The sequence below is a fragment of the Miniopterus natalensis genome, chromosome 7 (genome assembly GCF_054644295.1).
Source record: "Miniopterus natalensis isolate mMinNat1 chromosome 7, mMinNat1.hap1, whole genome shotgun sequence".
Classification (NCBI taxonomy): domain Eukaryota; kingdom Metazoa; phylum Chordata; class Mammalia; order Chiroptera; family Miniopteridae; genus Miniopterus; species Miniopterus natalensis.
The window spans coordinates 203,630-223,458 of record NC_142087.1 but is presented as its reverse complement, the minus strand read 5'-3'; the positions used below and the strand labels follow the sequence as shown (position 1 = coordinate 223,458).

At 45.6% G+C, this 19,829-nt stretch overlaps 1 protein-coding gene across 1 annotated transcript in view; it reads right to left on the bottom strand.

Annotated features, from left to right (window-relative positions):
• Nucleotides 1-11,867: 11,867 nt before the first annotated feature.
• IMPA2 (inositol monophosphatase 2) overlaps nucleotides 11,868-19,829 on the bottom strand; it is a 42,219-nt gene continuing 34,257 nt past the window's right edge. Inside the window, exons 6-8 of the mRNA XM_087818521.1 lie at nucleotides 14,635-14,743; nucleotides 13,748-13,899; nucleotides 11,868-12,422 (exon numbers count right to left, since the gene is read on the bottom strand). Of these exons, the coding sequence (XP_087674647.1) occupies nucleotides 12,307-12,422; nucleotides 13,748-13,899; nucleotides 14,635-14,743 (377 nt within the window). The 3' untranslated portion in view covers nucleotides 11,868-12,306. The remainder of the gene's footprint in view (nucleotides 12,423-13,747; nucleotides 13,900-14,634; nucleotides 14,744-19,829) is intronic.

Here is a 19,829-nt window from a genome sequence, read left to right as displayed (position 1 = left end):
CAGCACCAGGCTCTTCCTGCAAAGTGTGCTGGTCTTTGAATAAGGTTTCAGTAAATTTCAACTCTATAAATAATACACAAATGCCCTGTCATTATGAGGTTTTTTTTCTTAAAACATTACACAATAAGGCAAAATCTTCTTAGACCACTATCACCAGTTCTAGCCTCTTTCCTGCCCAACGCCTCTGCTCAACCTAAATCCTTACACGCCTTTTTCTATGCTTTTATCAGACACACAAAATATGAAATCTCTTCATGTGGTTTGTTTACACAAATGGTCTCATATTACATGTAATGCTCCGAAAGTCGTTTCTTCACTCAAGAATATGTAGCTTTTCCTGTCTTAGTACGTATCCATCTGACTCAACTCAGACTTAACTGCTACATAATATCTCACAGCACTTACATAAGGTATTCTATTTAACTCTCCCCTTTTGCTGAATATTGAGCTGTTTCCAATTGTTTGTATGAAGAGTGCTGTAAATGCATCCTGTGTGCGTGTGTGTTTCTCTGGGGTATAAAATATAACCTCAAGGGAGTGAACTTGTTGGTTCTTAGTTAGGGTACATACATTTAAGTGTTTAAATAAATGCCACTTTGCTGCATACTCCTAGCATGTGGCAGCTTTATTGGGACCTGCCCAGGCCCTTTCCCTGTCTGTTACTGTACTGATCTTGAAGCTGGCGGACAGATCTCTGGCATGTCCTTCCCCTCTTCTATTCAATTATCATCACAATTACATTTTAATAGCTGTCATTTATACTTTCCTTCAAAACTTATTTAAGACTTACCTTTATCAAAGAATATAAAAATAGTTTTCAAAAATGGAAAACATTCCTAGCCAGTTTTGGCTCAGTGGTTAGAGAATCAGCCCTTGGATTGAAGGGTCCCGGGTTCGATTCCGGCCAAGGACATGTACCTCGGCTGCAGGCTCGATCCCCGGCCCTGGCCCCGGATGGGACACGTGATGGAGGCAACCAATCGATGTGTCTCTCTCACATCGATGTTCCCCCCCCCCCCCCCGTCTCTGTCTCTCTCTCTCCCTTCCACTCTCTCTGAAAAGCAATGGAAAAAATATCCTCGGATGGGATTCAAAAAAGGACAACCAGTGGCTTGTGAGAAATATACTTGAGAAGATGTCCAAGCTTGCGAATGATCCAGGGAACAGAAATCAGAACAGTAGCCGGATGCCACCTTTTGCCTAGCTTTTAGCAAAAATATTTTTTTAAAAGCCATCAACTCTGGTGAGGGCGTGACAATATGGGAATTTCTACTCTTACTGCTGGTGGGGCATAAGGGTCCCACCTCGTTGGAAAGTAATTCAGGGCTGTGAGTCATGCACGTGAGAAATGGTCATTAGCTCTGATCTGCTCATTCTACTTTAGAGGATCTATTCTGGCAAATACCAATATCGTTTTTGCGTGTTTTATCGTCTCAATTAATCCATTAACTCCACGTTTCTCACAGGGAACTGGTACATCAGGAGGATTCAGCCCAGGCTACTGGATCATGTGGTTCTAAATGTTTGCTTGTCCCCCTCGGCTGTCCCCTCCTCTCCCCCCAGTGGGACCCTGCCTCAGTCCTGATGCCCCAGCCTCACCCTCTGCTGCCTCCAGCCTGGAGCTCGCTCTTCTGCCCTCCCTGGCGCCTCCACTTCCACTGGGGGGGGATGTTCCTCCTCTGAGCCTGTCGGGGTGGGGTGGCCCTGACTGGGAGCCAGCCCTCGCCCCGTCTGCGGCACAGTTCAGTGTCTTAGCGGGTGGATGGAGTGCCGTGACCTCGGGCCAAGGTCGCTCAGCTTCTGCGTGTGTGTGGTGTCCCCTGCCAGACAGGACGCACCCTGCTGCGAGGGCTCAGGGCTCGGCACGTTTGTGGGTGGGTCACGCTCCTAGGGCCCGCTCTTCCTTTCCAGGTGGGGCAAGCAGACTACCCGCTGCTCTGGGACGGGACAAAAAGAACTTGTGTGAAAATGGCAAAGTTTTGACATTTCAGGGGGATTTATAGTAGAGCAACAGTGGAGCATGTGCTCCAAAGCTCTCTCACTTTATGAATCAGTAAGCACATTTGTTAAGTGACGTGTCTGGATTCAGTGGCCAAGAATTCAGAAAAAGGGTAGCTTTCATAAAAAAGAGATTGTGTTAATGCAACCTGGGTCTTCACTACTTGGTTATTTTGTAACACCCAGGACTGGCCCCTAGAGACAGGATAATTGCTATATAACTGCAATGAGAGAAATTAAAGAAGACAAATGGAGAGAGAAAAAAGATGGACAACGTTATTGATCATTAGAGAAATACAAATTAAAACTATAATGAGATACCACCTATTGGGATGTGTAAAATTTAATTTTTTAAAAACAATACTAAGGGCTAACAAGAATGCAGAGCAACTAAAACGCTCACGCAGTGCGGGGGGAGATGCAAGCTGGACAATAGCTTGGCAGTTCAACCAAACAGCCCAGCATTCCCACTTCTAGGTATTTACCCAAGTAAAACAGAGACTTATGTTCACAGAATTTTATCATGGCCCAAAAATGTATGCGGATGTTTATAATGTCCCCAAACAGGAAACAACCCAAAAGTGCTTCAACTGGGAGTAGATAAGCAATGGACTACGACTCAACAGTAAAAAGGCACAAAGTAAGTGGATACGTGCAAAACACGATGAACCCGAAATGCATTATGCTAAATGAAAGAAGCCAGATTCAAAGGACTATAAACTATAATTCCATTTATGTGGCATTTTGGAAAAGGCAAAAAAAGAGGAACAACTCTTTGGTAAAGGGGCTGGGATCGGGTGGAAGGTGACCACAAAGAGAGCGCAGGGGATTTGGAGGGCGATGGGCTTGTGGAAACTCTTGATTGTGGTGGCGGTCACACAATTGGACGCATTTGTCAAAATTTGCAGAAGTGTACATTAAAAAGGGTGAACTTTACCAAATGTAAACCATACTTCAATTTTTAAAAAGGCTCCATTAACAGAATGGGTAAACAAATTTTCGGTATAATAATACAATAAGATACTACTTTTCAATAAAAAGAAACAAAGTTGATCCACAGGCAACATGGATGAATCTTAAAAACATTCCATTAAGTGAAATAAGCCAGACATTAAAAAAAAGCACATATTGCAGGACTCCATTTATGTGAAGCTCAAGAAGAGATAATCTGTGGGGACAGAAATGAGAGTATTGGCTGCCTCAGACAGGGGAGGCCACAGACTGGGAAAGGATATGGGGAACTTTCTAGAGTTATGGAGAAGATCCAGATCTTGATTAGGGTGTTAGTTACATGGCACAGACATTTGTTATAACTCACAAACAGTATCCTACAAATTGTGTATTTTATCGTATGCAACTATAAACTCAATGAAAAATATATATAGTGATAGATGTCAGGAGGTGATTGCCTGGAGGGAGTTGCTGACAGGAAGGAAGCACAAGGGAACTTTCTGGGGTGACAGAAATGTTTATGTCTTGTCTGGAGTAGTCAAAACTCATTAGAGTGAACACATAAGTGATATAATTTATTGCATGTAAACTATACCTCAATACAAAATAATGTAAAAATATAAAATAAATAAATAATGCTGCAAAAAAAGAGAGAACAGTAAGACCAATAGGCATCACATTTTAAAAAATAATTTTAAAATATTTTAATTGTGGTAAAAAATACACATAACATAAAATTTATCACCTTAATTTTAAGTGACACGTCCAGTAGTGTTGATATAGTCACACTATTGTGCAACGGATATCCAGAACTTTTTCATCTTGCAAAACTGAATCTCTATACCCTTTAAACAATTATTTCTCATTTCCCTTCTCCATCCTGCCCCAGGCCTTGGCAACCACCACTCTACTTTCTGTCTTTGTGAATTTGACTACTCTAGGTACCCTATATAAACAGACACATACAGCATTTGTGTTTGTGTGACTGGTTTATTTTACTTAGTGTAATATCCTCAAGGTTTATCCATGCAGCAGATTGTAGAATTTCCTTCCTTTTCAAGGCTGAATAATATTTCATTGTATGTATATACCATATATATATTTTAAGCCATTCATCCACCAATGGACACTTAGGCTGCTTCCACCTCTTGGTTATGGTGAATAAATGCTGCTATGAACATGAATGTACACATATGGCATCATGTTTTTAAAAAATAAAAAACCGGGGTCACATACTGTTTCATTGTCGCCTTTTCTTTCCTTTTCTGCATTGACCTTGCTGATGACCAGAAATTTTTTAGAGACCAGTGCAGTAACAGGGTATGGCACCGATGCCAAGCATTGAATACTGAGGGTGACCCTGGGTGAGCAAAAGTTCATGTTTTTCTCAAAGGCTAAAATGTGTGTTTGGAGGCAATGTAGAAATATAGTTGGAGGTTTTCCAAGCCAAAAGATAGCAAAGGTCATCTTTGTATGCGCCCAGGCACAAGCCCCTCTGGACCGTCAGGAGTGGGAGCCCTAATTTTCTTACACAACACTGACTTTTGGCCCCATTTGGCTCCTCACATGCCCTCCACCCCCATCAGGAGGGGCAGCAGGAAGCCTGCAGGGCCATGTGTATCTATTACCAGCCACCAAGTGGTAGTAAGTAGGATACTCTCCTTGGGCACATTGACAGACTTAGGTGTCCAGCTGAGAGGTGAGACACCTAGATGACTGGCTGGTTTTTCTCTAGCCTGCTGTCCTCTCTCTGTCCTGAACCTTTCCATCTTTTCACACTCTATGCTTTGCATAAAGGTTCTTCAGCCACAGCTGTCAATAGATGAACTGCTGACACCACTGGGGAAGCACTGAGGCTTATTACCAGCATCTGCTGCTTTGCAAGCTTATACCTCTATAAAGCTCTGGAGAAGACAACACTGTGGTGGGATGTAGTCCAACCACTTGGGTCCTTTCAGAGCCTGTAGGAGTGATGACTTCATTTTTGCACGCCCCGCACACATGCCCAGCGCAGGTACAGCTTCTGAGTCCTTGAACCATACCTTTCAAGTCCACAAGAGAGCCCAAACCCCGCTTCTAGGTGCACTCACAGAGAGTTAGGCCGGGAAGCTAGGAATTTGGCTTCAGCTGGGTAAACATGATTTTCCATATATCCTTGGACAGGCATGTGGAATGCACATCCCTCCAGCCCAGGATGACCCTTTTCTGTCCTGGCTCAGGGTTTAATCTCCTCCCCACTGCCTAGGGCATAAGATCCTTCACTGAGATGCTCTGTGCTTATGTTCAAGCTTTCTGGAGCAGGGGTCCTAGACAGAGGGGAACTGCTTCCCTACTTGTACTCATAGTTTTCACTGATTCTAAAACAAGCCACGTGTCTGGAATATTGTGCCTACTCACTCCTTTAAGGTATCCACTACATTTGGACTATGCCATTACTAGGATTTCTATTTTATATCCTTTTGTAACAGTCTGGGACTTGCCTCCAGATACACTTTATTTTATTTTATTATTTTATTTTATTATTTTATATTTTATTTTATTTTACCACTATCCAGTTCAATTTATTTTAACAGGCATTTACTAAGAGCCTGCTGTGTGCACCATCCTTCTGCAAATAGGGAACTGCTCAGATATCTTGTGCGGGCACAAGCCCATGGGGCCTTACGAGCCGTGTGTAACGTGTCTTACAGACAATGAGGAGCCATCCCAGCAGTGCCTGCTGCCCTGGGCCCTGTCTCTACCTTCCACTCTCCAGCCAAACTGTCTACTGGATGTTGCTGTATTTACTACCCACTTGCATGATATCTCAGCATCATTGTTCATGCAATTCTGCCAAGAAAACTTTTCTTCCTCCATCTGAATCCTAACTCATCCTTCAAGATCTAGCTCAACATAACCTCTCCCATAAATTCACCTCTCACCCTGACAAATACATTTCTCCTCTTCGTAGTCTGCCCAGTGCTTGGTTATGTTTTTACGGCATTGGTCATTTATAACCTTAGATAGCTGTTGGTGCACTCAGTCGTCTCCCTTTGCTTCACATTGTAAACTTCTTGAGGACAGGAATCCTGTCTTCTTGTAAGTCTAGCGCCGAGCTCAGAGGCTGGCTGCAGTAAATGTGAAAACATTTAAGTGCGCCCTCAGTATGTCCAGGAGCGGAGCCAAGAGCTTTGCGTACATGTCTCCTTTGCTGCTTACCCTATGAGTAGTAGTATTATCCTCTGTTTTAAAGATGGTGAAACTGAGGCACGGAGAACACAAGGGTCCTACCCAAGGTCTCACGCAGCTAGTCGGTGATGTTGTCAGGATGTACGAAATAGATTATTAGCATGTTGACTTGAGTTGTACTAAGATTTTCCCTAGTACTCTGGGAAGATGTCGGAAAAAATAAAAGCCACGGTCCCTGTCCTTGAACGACTTCCCCGACGACACCCTGCCACCACAAAATTGCACACCTTAGTTTCCAGAAGTGTAACTCCAGTTTATGTCTTAAATTTACCTAAAAATCATTAAATGGTTTTTCCAAAGGCATTAATTTATTCATGAAAAACAAAAGAAAACAAAAGAAACAAAAAAGCTCCAAACCAAAAACCCTCTTGTCAAAAACTTGATTGCAGGCTGCATGAGCTCCTTCGAGTTCATACTTCCTATTGTTGGAGCTACATGTTACGTATTTTTACTCTGGCCATGAATTGCTATGCTCCGTTATACACGGACACTGCACATTACGTGAAATAATGGCCTTTGCTGACTGGATTCCTAAGTCCCGCGCCCACACCGTCCTGGAAGCAAGGACACGGCCCGGAGCCCCTGCCCCCCGGGGACAGCCGGTCTCCCGCGCGCGGTCGGCCCGGGCCCGGGCGGCGCAGTTCGCCGGCGCCGACAGCAGGTGGCGCGCTGCCGCCCAGAAGCCTTGGCGGACCGGGGATCGCAGGGCGGCCGCCGCTCGGGCCCAGGAGCTGCCGGCAAGGTTTGTGCGAGCGCCCCTGGGCTGACTGCATGGGTGTTTCAGGGGGCGCACGCTGTCCAAATACCCCTTTCTCTAGCAGCAAAACGGACCTGCCTGCCCTGGGGAGTAACAATTGTACAACTTTGTACAACTGAGTTACAAAATTGAGTTTTCTATGGAAAACTTAGTAAATTGAGTTACAAATTGAGAATTGAGGACGTGTCTCACTTGCTCACTTACATAACTGTTTTTAATATAGGTTTTCTCTCGGTCAGTCATCCTGTCAGCCTGGGCTCTGAAAGCTCCCCGAGCCCTGTCCTGCCTGCTGCCCCTCCAGGAATCTACACGGCTCACTCCCCTCAGCAGGAATAACTTTTTTTCATTTATATCACTAATCTTCAAAATTTGTTAAAACTGACCTCATTCAGAAAGACTTAGCTAAGTGCTTATATATTTCAGTTGCTCCAAATTAATTTGAACGTATATAACATATGCATGTATTATAGACACACGTGCGCATGTGCACACACACACACAAATAAAATATAAGGTGCTTTTCACACATAGACAGAACTCCAAGACTCCGAAGGGTGCAGATGACGTCGCCCTGCCTGTGATTCTAGAGGCTCCCAAAACAGCTGCCCATGAAACTGCTCCCACAGAGTAAGGCGAGTACTTGAATGTCCTCAGGCTCCTGGAAAGTCGAAGGTTCCAGCGGCACCAATGGCTCTAACCCCCCCCCCGCCCTGCTCCCCAGCCAGTCACTCCTCAGCAGCAGAATGTGGCCCAGGTCAAAGCTCTCAGATGCAGGGCTGCTGAAGCTGGCGCACTTTCTACCTGGTAGATAAGCAGGACAAAGACTGGGAAGGAGTAGGTGCTAGTCTACTGGGATTAATGAGGAAACAAAACATTCTTTTAATGTCATATTATTTTCACATAAACAGAATTCAGACAAAAATTTATTTGCTAATCTCTGGCTGGTCAAACTGGTTCTCTTCATTAAGCAGTTGTTGAGCTCCCATTTAATAAAGTGCCCTCAACATGCCCTGAGCTTGGAGCCAGGACTTGCTGCTGGGCACACAAGTGATCCTGGCTTTTTAAGTCACCCCAGGAAAGCTCTGAGAGAGAAAGTTCCGGGTGCTGCGGATGAGCTGGTACGCCCTGAGCCTCACTGGCGGTGGGCTCCTGCATACACCCCAGGCAGTCCCCTCAGCCACCTTGGGAGGGTGGCACCTGAGGCCAGGCAGCAGGCTGCTTGCATTAGAGCCCGGTTGTTGACCCCAAGCCAGTGCTCTTCCTTCTGCAGCAGTTGGGTGGCCTTCAGGTGACGGTGAGGGGCACGGACAGAGAGGATGCCCATGGGAGAAGAGACGGTCTTCCAGCCAGTTCTCAAAAAGACTTGAGGCGTCCAACTCACAACTGCTTTCCTTCCCCTGCCCCGCCAGAACCAAGGAATGACAGTCCCCCCCTTTCCCTTGAAGGCTGCCTTTACCACAGAATTGCCTACACTTCTAGATGCTAATCGGGTCCCACCTTTGCGATAACATGGCTCAGAAATACCTTGCTTTGGCCCCACTCTGGCCTCGGGTTAGCCTCCTGCTCCACAAGCCCCAAGCACGTTACACGGAGGTCACATGGGAGGCACCCTGCAGGGAACCTTGAAGACTGAGACTGACAAGGGCTGATCTGATTTCCAAAAATCAGGAAAAATGTAGACTCCACCAAATAGAGGTGGGAGTGCTCTATATAAAATAAATCCAGATTAGAGTGCTATTCTATGCAATGCTATCCAATAAAACTTTTTGAAATGACGGAAATATGCATCTTATCTGCATTGTCTAACATGGTAACCACTAACCACATGGGGGTACTGAGTGCTTGAAAAGTGGCTATAGCAACTGAGGAACTGAGCTTTAAATGTAATTCAATCTAATTTAGTTAATTTAACTTTAAATAACCACATGTGCTGGTGGCTAATGTACACTAGCGCAGCTCCGTTAATCTAAATGTCAGCAAGACATTCGGCAAGGTCTTGGGCTATCCAGTCGACAGCGGGGAGAAACATGGGCTGACCTGTACTATAGTTAGATATACTCAGAACAGGTTTGAACAGCCATTCTCCGAGTGGTGATTAATGGGCTCATGAGAACCTGAAAGCGGTATTGAGCGAGGTGCTGAAGGATTCTGTGCTTATCTTGATCCCAGTCAACATTTCCCCCCAGGATCTGAGTAAGAGCTCTTGAGGGCAGGCTAAGCAAATGTGTAGATAAAAAGGTTCCAGAGACGGCCACCGTACTGGAAGGGAACCAGGGTCCCCTCAATTCCTACAGGCTGCAACTATGGACTAAAGGTGTTAAAATGCAGCATGGCCAGAATAGTGTCCTACAAGCTCTTACAATCCAGCGGCGTTAGGACAGTGTGCCAGAGGGTGTCTTAGCAGCTGTGCACTCTGGGGCTCTGATAACTCATGGCACATCCACAGGGTGGTGGGCATGACCAAAGAGCAAATGGGAACTTTGGAAGGGTTGACCAGAGGAGAGAAAAGGCTGTTTTACTTTGCACAGTGACAACCAGGTCAAACCTGAAGTCAGGAAGACACAGCTAAGTGAGGGATGAACACAAGGTGCTTAGGAAGAGAGCCAGAGCTACTAGACCCAGAGAAAAGGGAAAGGATAACACATGTATTTATGTTCACATACGACAGGAAAGAAGCCTCGCTTACCATTCATGGACCTACAGGTGAAAACTTAAGTGGAGATGGAATTTACAAGGGACACACTTTGGCTCAACAAAGGTAGAACATTTTAATGATCTGAAAGATCCTGGTGTGGGCAGGTGGTCTCTGGAGTAATGGTGTGTATCTGTCTACTGGGGGCCGAGAGGCTGGACACTGGTCAGGGGGTGCGGAGGCGACTCAAGGCTCTGAGGGGTGGCAGGAGCACCAGGTGGCCACTAAGACCCTGAACCCTGAAGTCCTGTGGCTGTGCATATAGTGTCATCTTCCTGTAGGTATCAAAAGCAGGGGCCCACACGCCCAGCAGGAATTAGACTCCTTAGTCCCAAAGGAGTTCCCAACCCTCACACGTCTGGGCCCTTGAAGGTGTGCCTCTTGGGGTTTACCTGGCCATCCCATTCAGATCATAACAGAAAACTGCTTCCTTTAAATAGCAAATTTATCAGTTAATAGCCCAAGGGGAAGTGGTGGTAGGGCATCTGGGTAATTTATTCCCAGAGGGATATTTTTTCCATTGCTTTATGACTTTGACATGGCACAGATAAAATGATCCACAACCATGGCTAGGAAGCTTTTAGAAAATATTTCCTTTATGGGATATCCCCAAAGAAATCTCCAGTGATAGGGGAACTCACTTCACCAGATAAATAATTAAGCAATTAAATAAGATGCTGCTGACACTGGCATTACCATTGTCCTTGCCGTCCGTCCTCAGTCACCTGGTAAAGTCAAACAGACAAATGGTAACTTAAAAGTAAAGCTAGCTAGATTAACAGAATCAACTGGACTGCCCTGGCCCAAAGTTCTACCACTGGTTTTCATGGTAATTAGATCAACACCTATGGGAAAGTGTAAATTAACACCTTATGAAATAGTAATGGAAGACCTATACATACTTTGATGATAGAACCGTATGTATCTCCTGAACTCATAAATTCTGATATGACTCAGTATTTAAAGCTTTAATGCATCAGACCAAACTGTCCTTCCATCAGGTAAAGGAAGCTTTCTATGACTCTGCTACAGAAGGTTGAACCTTTCACAACTTAAAACCGGGAGAGTGGGTCTTCTGGAAACAACACCTAACAAAGACGGCCTTTGAATGTTGTTGGAAGGAACAAAGACCAGGTTCTCTTCACTACCCAGATGGCAGCCAAACTCTGTGGACTTGAACCTTGGGTCCCCAGTTGTCAACTGGAAAGGGCTCCTCCAGATTCCTGAGCTGCACACCAGCCAGAGATCTAAAGTTAGAATTGACCACCAGTGAGTCTCCTCCCCAGAAGCAGAAGGAGTCTTGAAGTGGACTGCTCTCCCAAGATCACGGATCAAGATCTTCTCTCCAACACGAACCCTTTACCCCTCCTCCCTATTTGCTACCTATTGTAGTCTATTAATGCATGGGAAGACAACACTACAATTAAGATTTCACAAACAATAGCTACTGCAGGAAACTTAACTAACTACAGGAGTGGCGACATTAAACCAAAAAGGACGCAAAGGAAGAGACCCCTCATTTACCCTGTAAGTAACTTCATCAGAATCCCAAATGCCACTGTATGCTTAAATTGTTCTGTGAGTCCTTTTTATAAAGTTAAAATACTAAATCCACATACCCACCATTCTTTGCCTCAATTTAACCCAACACTGGGGTGGGAAAATGAGATCTACTGCTCAGCCAGTGTAAATGAGACCATTTATAGGCTTCGTGTCAATCCCACATAGTTAGGTGGCCTTTCAATATGTAGTGATACAGTATTTGCGTCTTTAATGAATGATGCTAACACCTCTGCACCAGCTAATGGGTCCATAAATGCTAATATTTATGAGGGAGCCCTGTGTACACCTTCTGGCTACTCCTTTACATGCTGAGTGTACTGCTAAGGCCACAGCTGCACAACAGAAGTCCCTAGGCTCTCTCCTTAAGGTGGTTTTAGATAATAGAATTGTGTTAGGTTACTTGTTGGTTGGACAAGGTGGAGTCTACCCGGATCAATGCCTCTGGTACTGTAGAAACTCAATTATAAGATATTAACAAACAAGCTACTTGGTTAAAACAGGTTGATACCTCAACAGGTTCATTCTTTGATTTATTGGATTGGTTCATGGGGAATACTTCCGACCCCTGCTATTGTCTTCCTAATAGTCATCATTAGAGTCTTAAATGCATCTACAGCTGTGGATTTTGTGCATTGTTTGGGGAAATACACGACGCACTTATGAAGGGAAGCAGGTAAGCTGAGTGCCATTATTTTGATTTATTGCCTTCTGAAGTACCATGGGGGAGGGCCTGAGAACAAGTCCGCTTTATCAGCAGTTCTAAAGCCGTATTACCTGAGATTTGCATTCTGGAAAAAAAAAAATCGAGACTGAATTATCAATAGGTACATCATGAGATTTGGGTTTTGGCCCTGATAGAAGAACCTGTACTAACCTGAAAAAGGTTATATGAGATTAAAGAAAGAAACCAGTTAAACACCAAATCCTGGTGAAAGGCGTGGATTTAACCACAGAGCCACGTTAGCAGAACACCTCCCTCTGGGGTGGTTAGGGACGCAGAATTTGAGTCGAGTGCAGGCTGCTCAAGGTGGCTTCCTCCCCAGGGATTGGCTGCCAGCTTCAGCATTCCCAGGAAGAACCAGCCCTGGGGTCGCATTTCTCTGTCCTCGGCGCCCTTTCACTTCTCATCATCCCGTCCGTAGTTAATTGTTTGTAAGGCCTGAGCTATGAGTGTCGCCATTTCTCGGGTGCCTGCAGCAACCACTCTGCAAGACATGAGGTCGAGGGGTCCGCCTGAGGACAGAGAAGAAGAGAGCACCAGGGTTATTGGAGAGGGCAGAATAGCCCAGGATAACTCAGCACGCGCCCATTCCCAGAAAAACAAAGCTCGCAGGCTGTGCCCGAGGCGGGAACAAACGGTGTGGCACAGACGTGAGCCTGGTCAGAGAGGGGTGATGCCTTTCAGCATTGGCACCACCCCAATGTGAGTGCAGTGGAGGTGCCACAGTCCAAGGCCGTTTTGGAGGCTGTGCTGGGAGAATGTAGCTTGAGGCCCAACATTCAGGACTGAGGTTCCAATGACTGGTTAGACCAGGACAGGGGAGAGCAGTTCTCAGCCTCCGGGCTGCATGGGAGGCACTCCAGACCCCACGAGTTGGTTTTTCCGACTGGCAACCCATCCCGGCTGCTGTGGGGAGCAGGCAGCTGGGCATGGACGCTGAAGCCATGTGCTTCGGGGGATGTGAGTAACGGCCTTGCTGGAGCCCTCCGTGCACACACGTGTGCTCGCGTGGTTAAATCCAGTGTCAGGCGCGTTTTTAATCTGAAACTGGTCTGCCTGGCCTTGCCATCTAAGGCTGATACCTCTTCAGTTTTATACTTTTCTGGCAGCTCAATTAAAGCCTTTCAAAGGAGAAAGAGGAAAAAAGTAGAAATGAAATGACAAAAGACCCCCTGCACATACCCAATAGTTAACAGGAAGCCCCCATGTTTCTGCTAACGAGCTCAGGACTGAAAAGCTGGGCGAGAATGGGGCCTAGAAGGACTCACCCAGCCCGACTGGTTATCCCTACACATTAGACGAGCCATCTCGCTGCAGCTAAGTGGACGTAACAGCGGTAGAGATGCTAAGTGGGGTTGCATTTGGCCAGTGGGGTCAGTCCCTGGAAGGCAATAACCTTGAAGCGTAAGTAACAGGCACCTTTCGGATCCATCCTAAAGCCTCACAGGGCACCCACGTAGCAGACTGTGCTGATCTAACGCCAAACCACAGGGCCGCGGGGTACCAGCCTCCTCTCCGTCAACTGGGGAGCGTGACGCCTGTTCTGCCAGTCTCCCCGGCTTGTGTGCTTAGAAAACTGTCAAATGTTACGTGAATGTAAATGGTGGTGCTCTTCCTGCCCGGCCACATATCCTGACCCTACGGTCTATTTTCATGCCGAGAGGCATAGAGCAGGAAGGCAGGAAGGGCGGGAGGCTCTGGACCACTGCCTTTCCAATGCCCTCTCATCAGCAGAGACTCCAAGGAAGCAAGGGACATTCAGTCTGGAGGCGTCAGTCTAGTCTCCACTGTCGTACCCCTGGGGACTGCGGGCAAACCGAGGGTCAGATGGGCTCACCTGAGGTGTCCATCACGATGCCGCCTGCTTCTCTGATGATGACGGTAGCAGCAGCCATGTCCCAGCAGTGCAGGCCAAACTGGTAGTAGGCGTCCGCAGCTCCCGAGGCCAGGTGGCAGAGCGCCAAGGTGGAGCTCCCGATCACTCGGACCCTGGGGGAGAGGGAAGACAGCAATGCACGTGAGTGTCACGGTGCACAAATCGGACTGCTCTTAAATAGTGCGCGTGCTTACTTCAGCCAAAGTCACTCCCTCTGCTGAGCATCCCAGTCATTGAAAGTAAGCCACAGGGCTTCTACCAACAGGCTCTAGATCCAAAATCTAGAGTCCAGTGTGGCGCTGTCCAACAGAACTTCCTGTGATGATGGAAACGTTCTGCCCTGGGTGGTTCTAGCCACCTGTGGCTGGCGGGCACCTGAAATGCGGCTAGCACAACTGAACAGCTCAGTGCTTAACTCGACCCAAGTTTAACTTAAATCACCTCTTGTGGCTGGTGGCTAGAGCACAGACCTAGACGGAGGATGGGAGACCAAGAGGATTCAACTGGACTTGGATTTATTTTCCTAAGTGTTTACTGAGGGAACATCATTTAGGAAGGGCCCTAAGCACACACAGGATTGGCCGGTTGGGTGGCTTGAGACCAGTTCCTTGGTTTTTCAAGGTTGCTCAGAAAGGAACGAAGGCCCCCTGTCCATTTCCTAACAGCTGCTGCAGGAGCTCCCACACTGCACAACGCAGCACCCCGGCGGCCTGGGCCTCAGCCCGGGCTGCGCGTGTTCCTGTCACGGGGGCCGTTTTCTTTCAGTCCCCGGGGAGTTTGAAGCAAGACTGTGTGTTTGGCACATTTCTCCTTGGCCCCAGGGTGTTTCAGGAACTGAAGAGTCATACCCATGAGCTTTGGCGTGGAGTAACCTCTCCATGTTGCTCAGGAACAATTTCAGAGTAGCAGGGTCACGTTTGGGACCGATTTCTGTTAGAACCAAGGCCTTTGAAAGATCTGCAATAGAAAGAATGTCCTGTAATCAGAAAAATCAAGTCTTGGTTCTAACCGAATAGTCGGGGTTTTCCCTGAAGCGAACTTCAAATATCAGACCCTCATTCCTTCTAGAATAAGTCTCTTTTGAGTGGTTTAAGCTATACAGTTTTTCTAATACCTATGTTGAAAAGTAAGGACACTGTAACAGAGAGAAACAAAACCCACTCTCTACTTCCTCATCATCTGTTAAAGCCGCTTTCCGATTCTGATTTCAGAGGGAGGTTTTTCAGTTCTCTCTTTTCAGGACTAGTTAGCATGAAAACTTGAAGAGTTTGGTGTCTTAGGAAAATCACCATCATTCAATCACAAATGAAAACAGAATGACTCCAAACTGGGACCACTCAATGTCTGAAGGAAAAAAATGCCTCATCAATTAAATCTGTCTATAAGAACCTTTCTTTAACTGCTGGGGTCACAGAGATGGAAACGCCATTATCCCAAAAAGTTGGAGAAAGCAACTTTTAAGTACTGTCTTTGGAAAGGGAGCCCTCAGGGGTAACCCCCTCCACATAAAGGCAGACGTGGTAGCTGTGTGGCCTCTGCCGCGCAGAGTGGCGAGGCGCTCACGCCAAGCCCGCGGATCCTGCGACAGGCGTGGGGGACCGCGTGCCAGGAAGCTGGCCCCTGGGCACGGAGGGACGTGACCGGGCTCCCTTCCTGTGCCTGACTCACTGGTGGGGAGCACAATCAGCTTGTCCTTACCTGGCCATACACCCAAACACAACCAAATTTAGGCTGTCATGCCTCTTCAGGCCTGCTGCTCGGGCACGATCAGCCACACCAGGTGTGTTCATGAAGTGGAGGGAACACCCCCCCCACAGGTTATTTCGCTCAGTGGGCCCAATCCCATGTCGAAATCTGCAGTCACCTCTCACTGAGGGACCAGATGACCCTGAGAAAGCAATCTCTTCTCAGACAGAACCTACACCCACTTCCCCCTTTTCTTATATCCAGGCTCCCATTTTATACTTTAAACACTTTCTAAAAAACCATTTGGCTCCACATCAAAGCCACCTGCCTTCCGGAGGTCTGAATCATTCCTTGCCAGGCACACCCAGCACTAAAGCTGAGCAAATGCACCTCCCATGTGTCCAGCGTAAGTGCACTGGGCACTGCCCACAACAAGGGATAAGGGGGCCACGCAGCTCCATGGTCTCCATGGACAGGACCCAGTTAACCCTGCCAGAGGTCACCTCTTACCCCCATCCCCCGGGCTGTAAAACTAAGATGGTATTTCCCCTGGAAAAATAGACTTCTTTTGAAGAAAAAGATCAACAAAGCCAGGTACAGTAGACATTTATACGTGGGTATCAAAGCAATGAACACTTTCCCTCAGACACAAGCATTAAGGAAACATTGATAAGAGTCTTCTTGTTTGGGTCGGTTTGTTAAACTGCTGATATTTTTAAATTTATGACAGGATTTATTTTTTTAAAAATATCTTTATTGATTTCAAAGAGAGGAAGGGAGAGGGAGAGAGAGAGAGAAACATCAATGATGAGAGAGTCATTGATCGGCTGCCTCCTGCATGTGCCCCACTGGGGATCGAGTCCGCAGCCCAGGCATGTGCCCTGACTGGGAATCTAACTGCGATCTCCTGGATCCTAGGTCAATGCTCAACCACTGAGCCACGCCTGTCTGGGCATGAAAGGAATTTTTGAGTTAAGTAGAATTGTGTTGACCAGTCCAAAAATCTAATCACTATATACAACACTATTTGGGGGGTGGGTTCGGAATGAATTCTGAATTATAAATATTTAGCTAAAAATGCCCCTTTGAACAATGATACATTGAAATTCGGGGAGTGCCCATTAAATTAAAATTTAAAAGGAAATTAGATGGTGTGCATGCTTTTTAGCCAGGGAAAGCAAGGAAGCAAGATGAGCAGTTTTGGAGGAGGCTGTGGAGGAAAGCAGAAGTGAAGCAGCAGTGGGTGGCCCCTGTCTACTCTTCTAATTTCCTTACCTGACTTCAGATCTCACCCCCCCCTCCCCCCATGCATGTGGACATCAGATTTTTAAAAACAGTTTTACAGGTTATTTTGTTAATTGCTCTTTTGATATAACAATATACCGAGTACACCTTTTACCATCCTTCCGTACTTGTAACAACTGAATGTTATTCTACCCAATGGAAGAACTGGTTGAACCTTCCCCCACAGATGAACATTTTCAGTTCTTGTTATTATAAACAATGTTATCTCTTTTTCTATATAGGTTTGTGCAGTCATGTTGATACATTTTTTTCAGGATAGTTTAATTGAAGTGGAATTTCTGAATGAAAGAGTATGCATATTTGAGATTTTGATAATTAAGGAAGACACTGAAGAAACACCCCCCCCCCACTAGAAAGCTGGACAATCAGTTTCCACAGGGAGATAAGTACCCACTTTTAATCAGGTTCATAACATGTGACTACTGCTTCAGGCCAAGGCCTATCCCAATCTCCTTATCAGAGGGAGGGCCTGGCTGCAGGGTGAACAGAGAGCAAAGTCCCCAGAGTGTCAGCCTAGACAAGCAGATTCCCCCGCATGCAGGGCTGGTGCAGGAAGGGCAGGGATTTTCAAACTAAGTGCCACCAGGCTGTTTCACAAGGGAAATTAAACAAAGTGTGGAAACGGCAATCGTTCACATCTTACTCTCTTCCAGACACCTCCATGAATGCTCTCAGTCCTCTGTCACATTTGCTGTCTCACTGTCCTTTCTTCACAGCTAGGAAACCAAGCTTGGAGAAGTGACCTGCATGAGGCCATGTAGCCCTTAAGCGGTTAAGGCCCAGACTAAAACTAAAGCTTGTCTGGTGATATGCGAAAGAAGGGGTTTCTTTCCACAGTTTTAAACTTGTGAAAAGGTGTCTCTGTACCCTCTTCTTCCAGCTGCAATGTATCTATTCTTTCTCACTCCTGCTAATATATTTTTTCCCAAATGAAATCAAGAATAGTAAAAAGGAAGTCTGAGTGCTGCCACCTACAGGCAAATGCTTTCTGTTTTATTTTGCCTTAGATAAGAAAAAAGGTAAAAATTACAGATCTCTTCTACTTATTATCTTCTTTTTTTTATTGATTTCAGAGAGAGAAAGGGAGAGAGGTAGAGAGAGAAACGTCGATGAGAGAGAAACATCATCGGTCGGCTGTCTCCTGCACACCCCTCACTGGGGGTCGAGCCCACAACCCAGGCACGTGCCTTGAGATGCTCAGCCACTGAGCCACGCCAGCCAGGCCTGCTTAATATCTTCTTATACTATGATTATTCCTGATTATCTACAATTACTATGATATTTGTACTTTATTACCATTTTCCCAATATTTATCATAATATTTTAGTTTTTAATCAAATACTAATTGTATTTTTGATTTAAAATATTCTGTGTCTTCAGGGGTGTGTGGGTTGGGAATGGAGAGCTATTGCTTACTAAGCACAGAGTTTCTATTTGTAGTGATAAAAGTTTTGGAAATAGGGGTAATGGTTGCACAACACTGTGAATGTAATCAATACCACTAAACTATACACCTAAAAATGGCTCAGATGGCTAGTGTTATTTATATACTGTATATTTTACTACAATAATAAAAAACAACAACTAATAGATTTTGAAGTAGGGCATCTCTGTATACTCTTTCAATAAACAGATTTTATTTAGGGTGAAAAGATGTAGTCTGTGACTTCCAACAGTTTGAAAACCCTTTTTCTATTTGAACAAAGTTAAAAATACCCAGAGTACCAAAGAGTACTGTTGTCTTAAGAGAAATTTTACAGCTTAAAGGCAAGTGTATATACATTGAAATATGTACTCCTGGAGAAAGAGGCAATTGTGCTTTAAGTCTGGAAAATGTCCCCTCTGGGCACTGGCTGGCTTTGCTGAGTGTAGAGCTCCCGAAACAACACTATATCAGAGTGTTTTCATACACACGTCCTAATTCTTTCAGACTTCTTAAAGACCCTTAAGAGCTATTCATATGAAAATAAAATTCAACTTTATTTAACTTAGAAACCTAAGTACTAAGAATGAAGATTGGTGGTTGGGGGTGGAGGCAGGAAGGGGGTGTGTCGGGGAGACAGTGCTTAATGGGTACAAGGCTTTACCTTGGAGAGTGCAAATGCACAGCACTGTGAATGTACTGCCACTGAATTGTTCACTTTAAAATGGTTAATTTTATGTTACTTGACTTTCACCTGAATAAATTATTTTAAAAAACACACAGGTAATTTGGAAATAAAAAGTACTCTTTAGAATCCTGGAGAAGACAGAACTGGAAATCTATGCAACAACCATGTAGATTTTAACCTTTCCAAGCCTCCTCTGATAAAAACAGACAGAACAACTAGGAGAGCAAAAAACAAAACTATAGACATCATCTTCAATAAAACCCCCAACACACACACACACACACACACGCACACACAACTATATGGTCAAGGTATATCTGAACCCCAAAACACAATGGGTGGAGCAAACCTCCAGCAGCTATAAGATCATTTGGCATCGTGACATCAGGAGGAAGAGAGAAGCATCGAGCATCGTATTGGACCCGAGAACAGGAGAACCTCAAAATCACCAATAGCCACTCACTGGAAACCAGCTTGGGCCAATATGAGAGGAGCTGAGCACACATCAATTCATGGGTCCCTGGTATGGGATGTGGGGTAAGGTCTGAAAGTAGGGAGCCAACCAGCCCTATGACCAGGGCCTCGTAGGGCACGTCCTGAGAAGAAATGCATGGGAGTGAATTCCAGAGTCACTAGACAGGAATAATAAAGGCAAAGGAAAAAGAAGATCCAGATAACAGTAAAGGAGGGAAACAGAGCCAAAAAAAAAAAAAAAAATCTAAGAGCAAGGCCAATTTTTAGCACATCACAAAAACAGAAGAGGGAGCTCTGGAGCTGTGAAAGTACAAAAACTGTCTTGACATCCCTCCCCACCCCCACACAAGGTCAGGAACACAGATTTCCAGTAGAAAAAAGTGAAAGAATCATGGTTGAATCCTATACACAATTATCATAAGGAAGAAGATCAGGGGCAGAAAAACATTTCTCTAGTCAATCAAGGA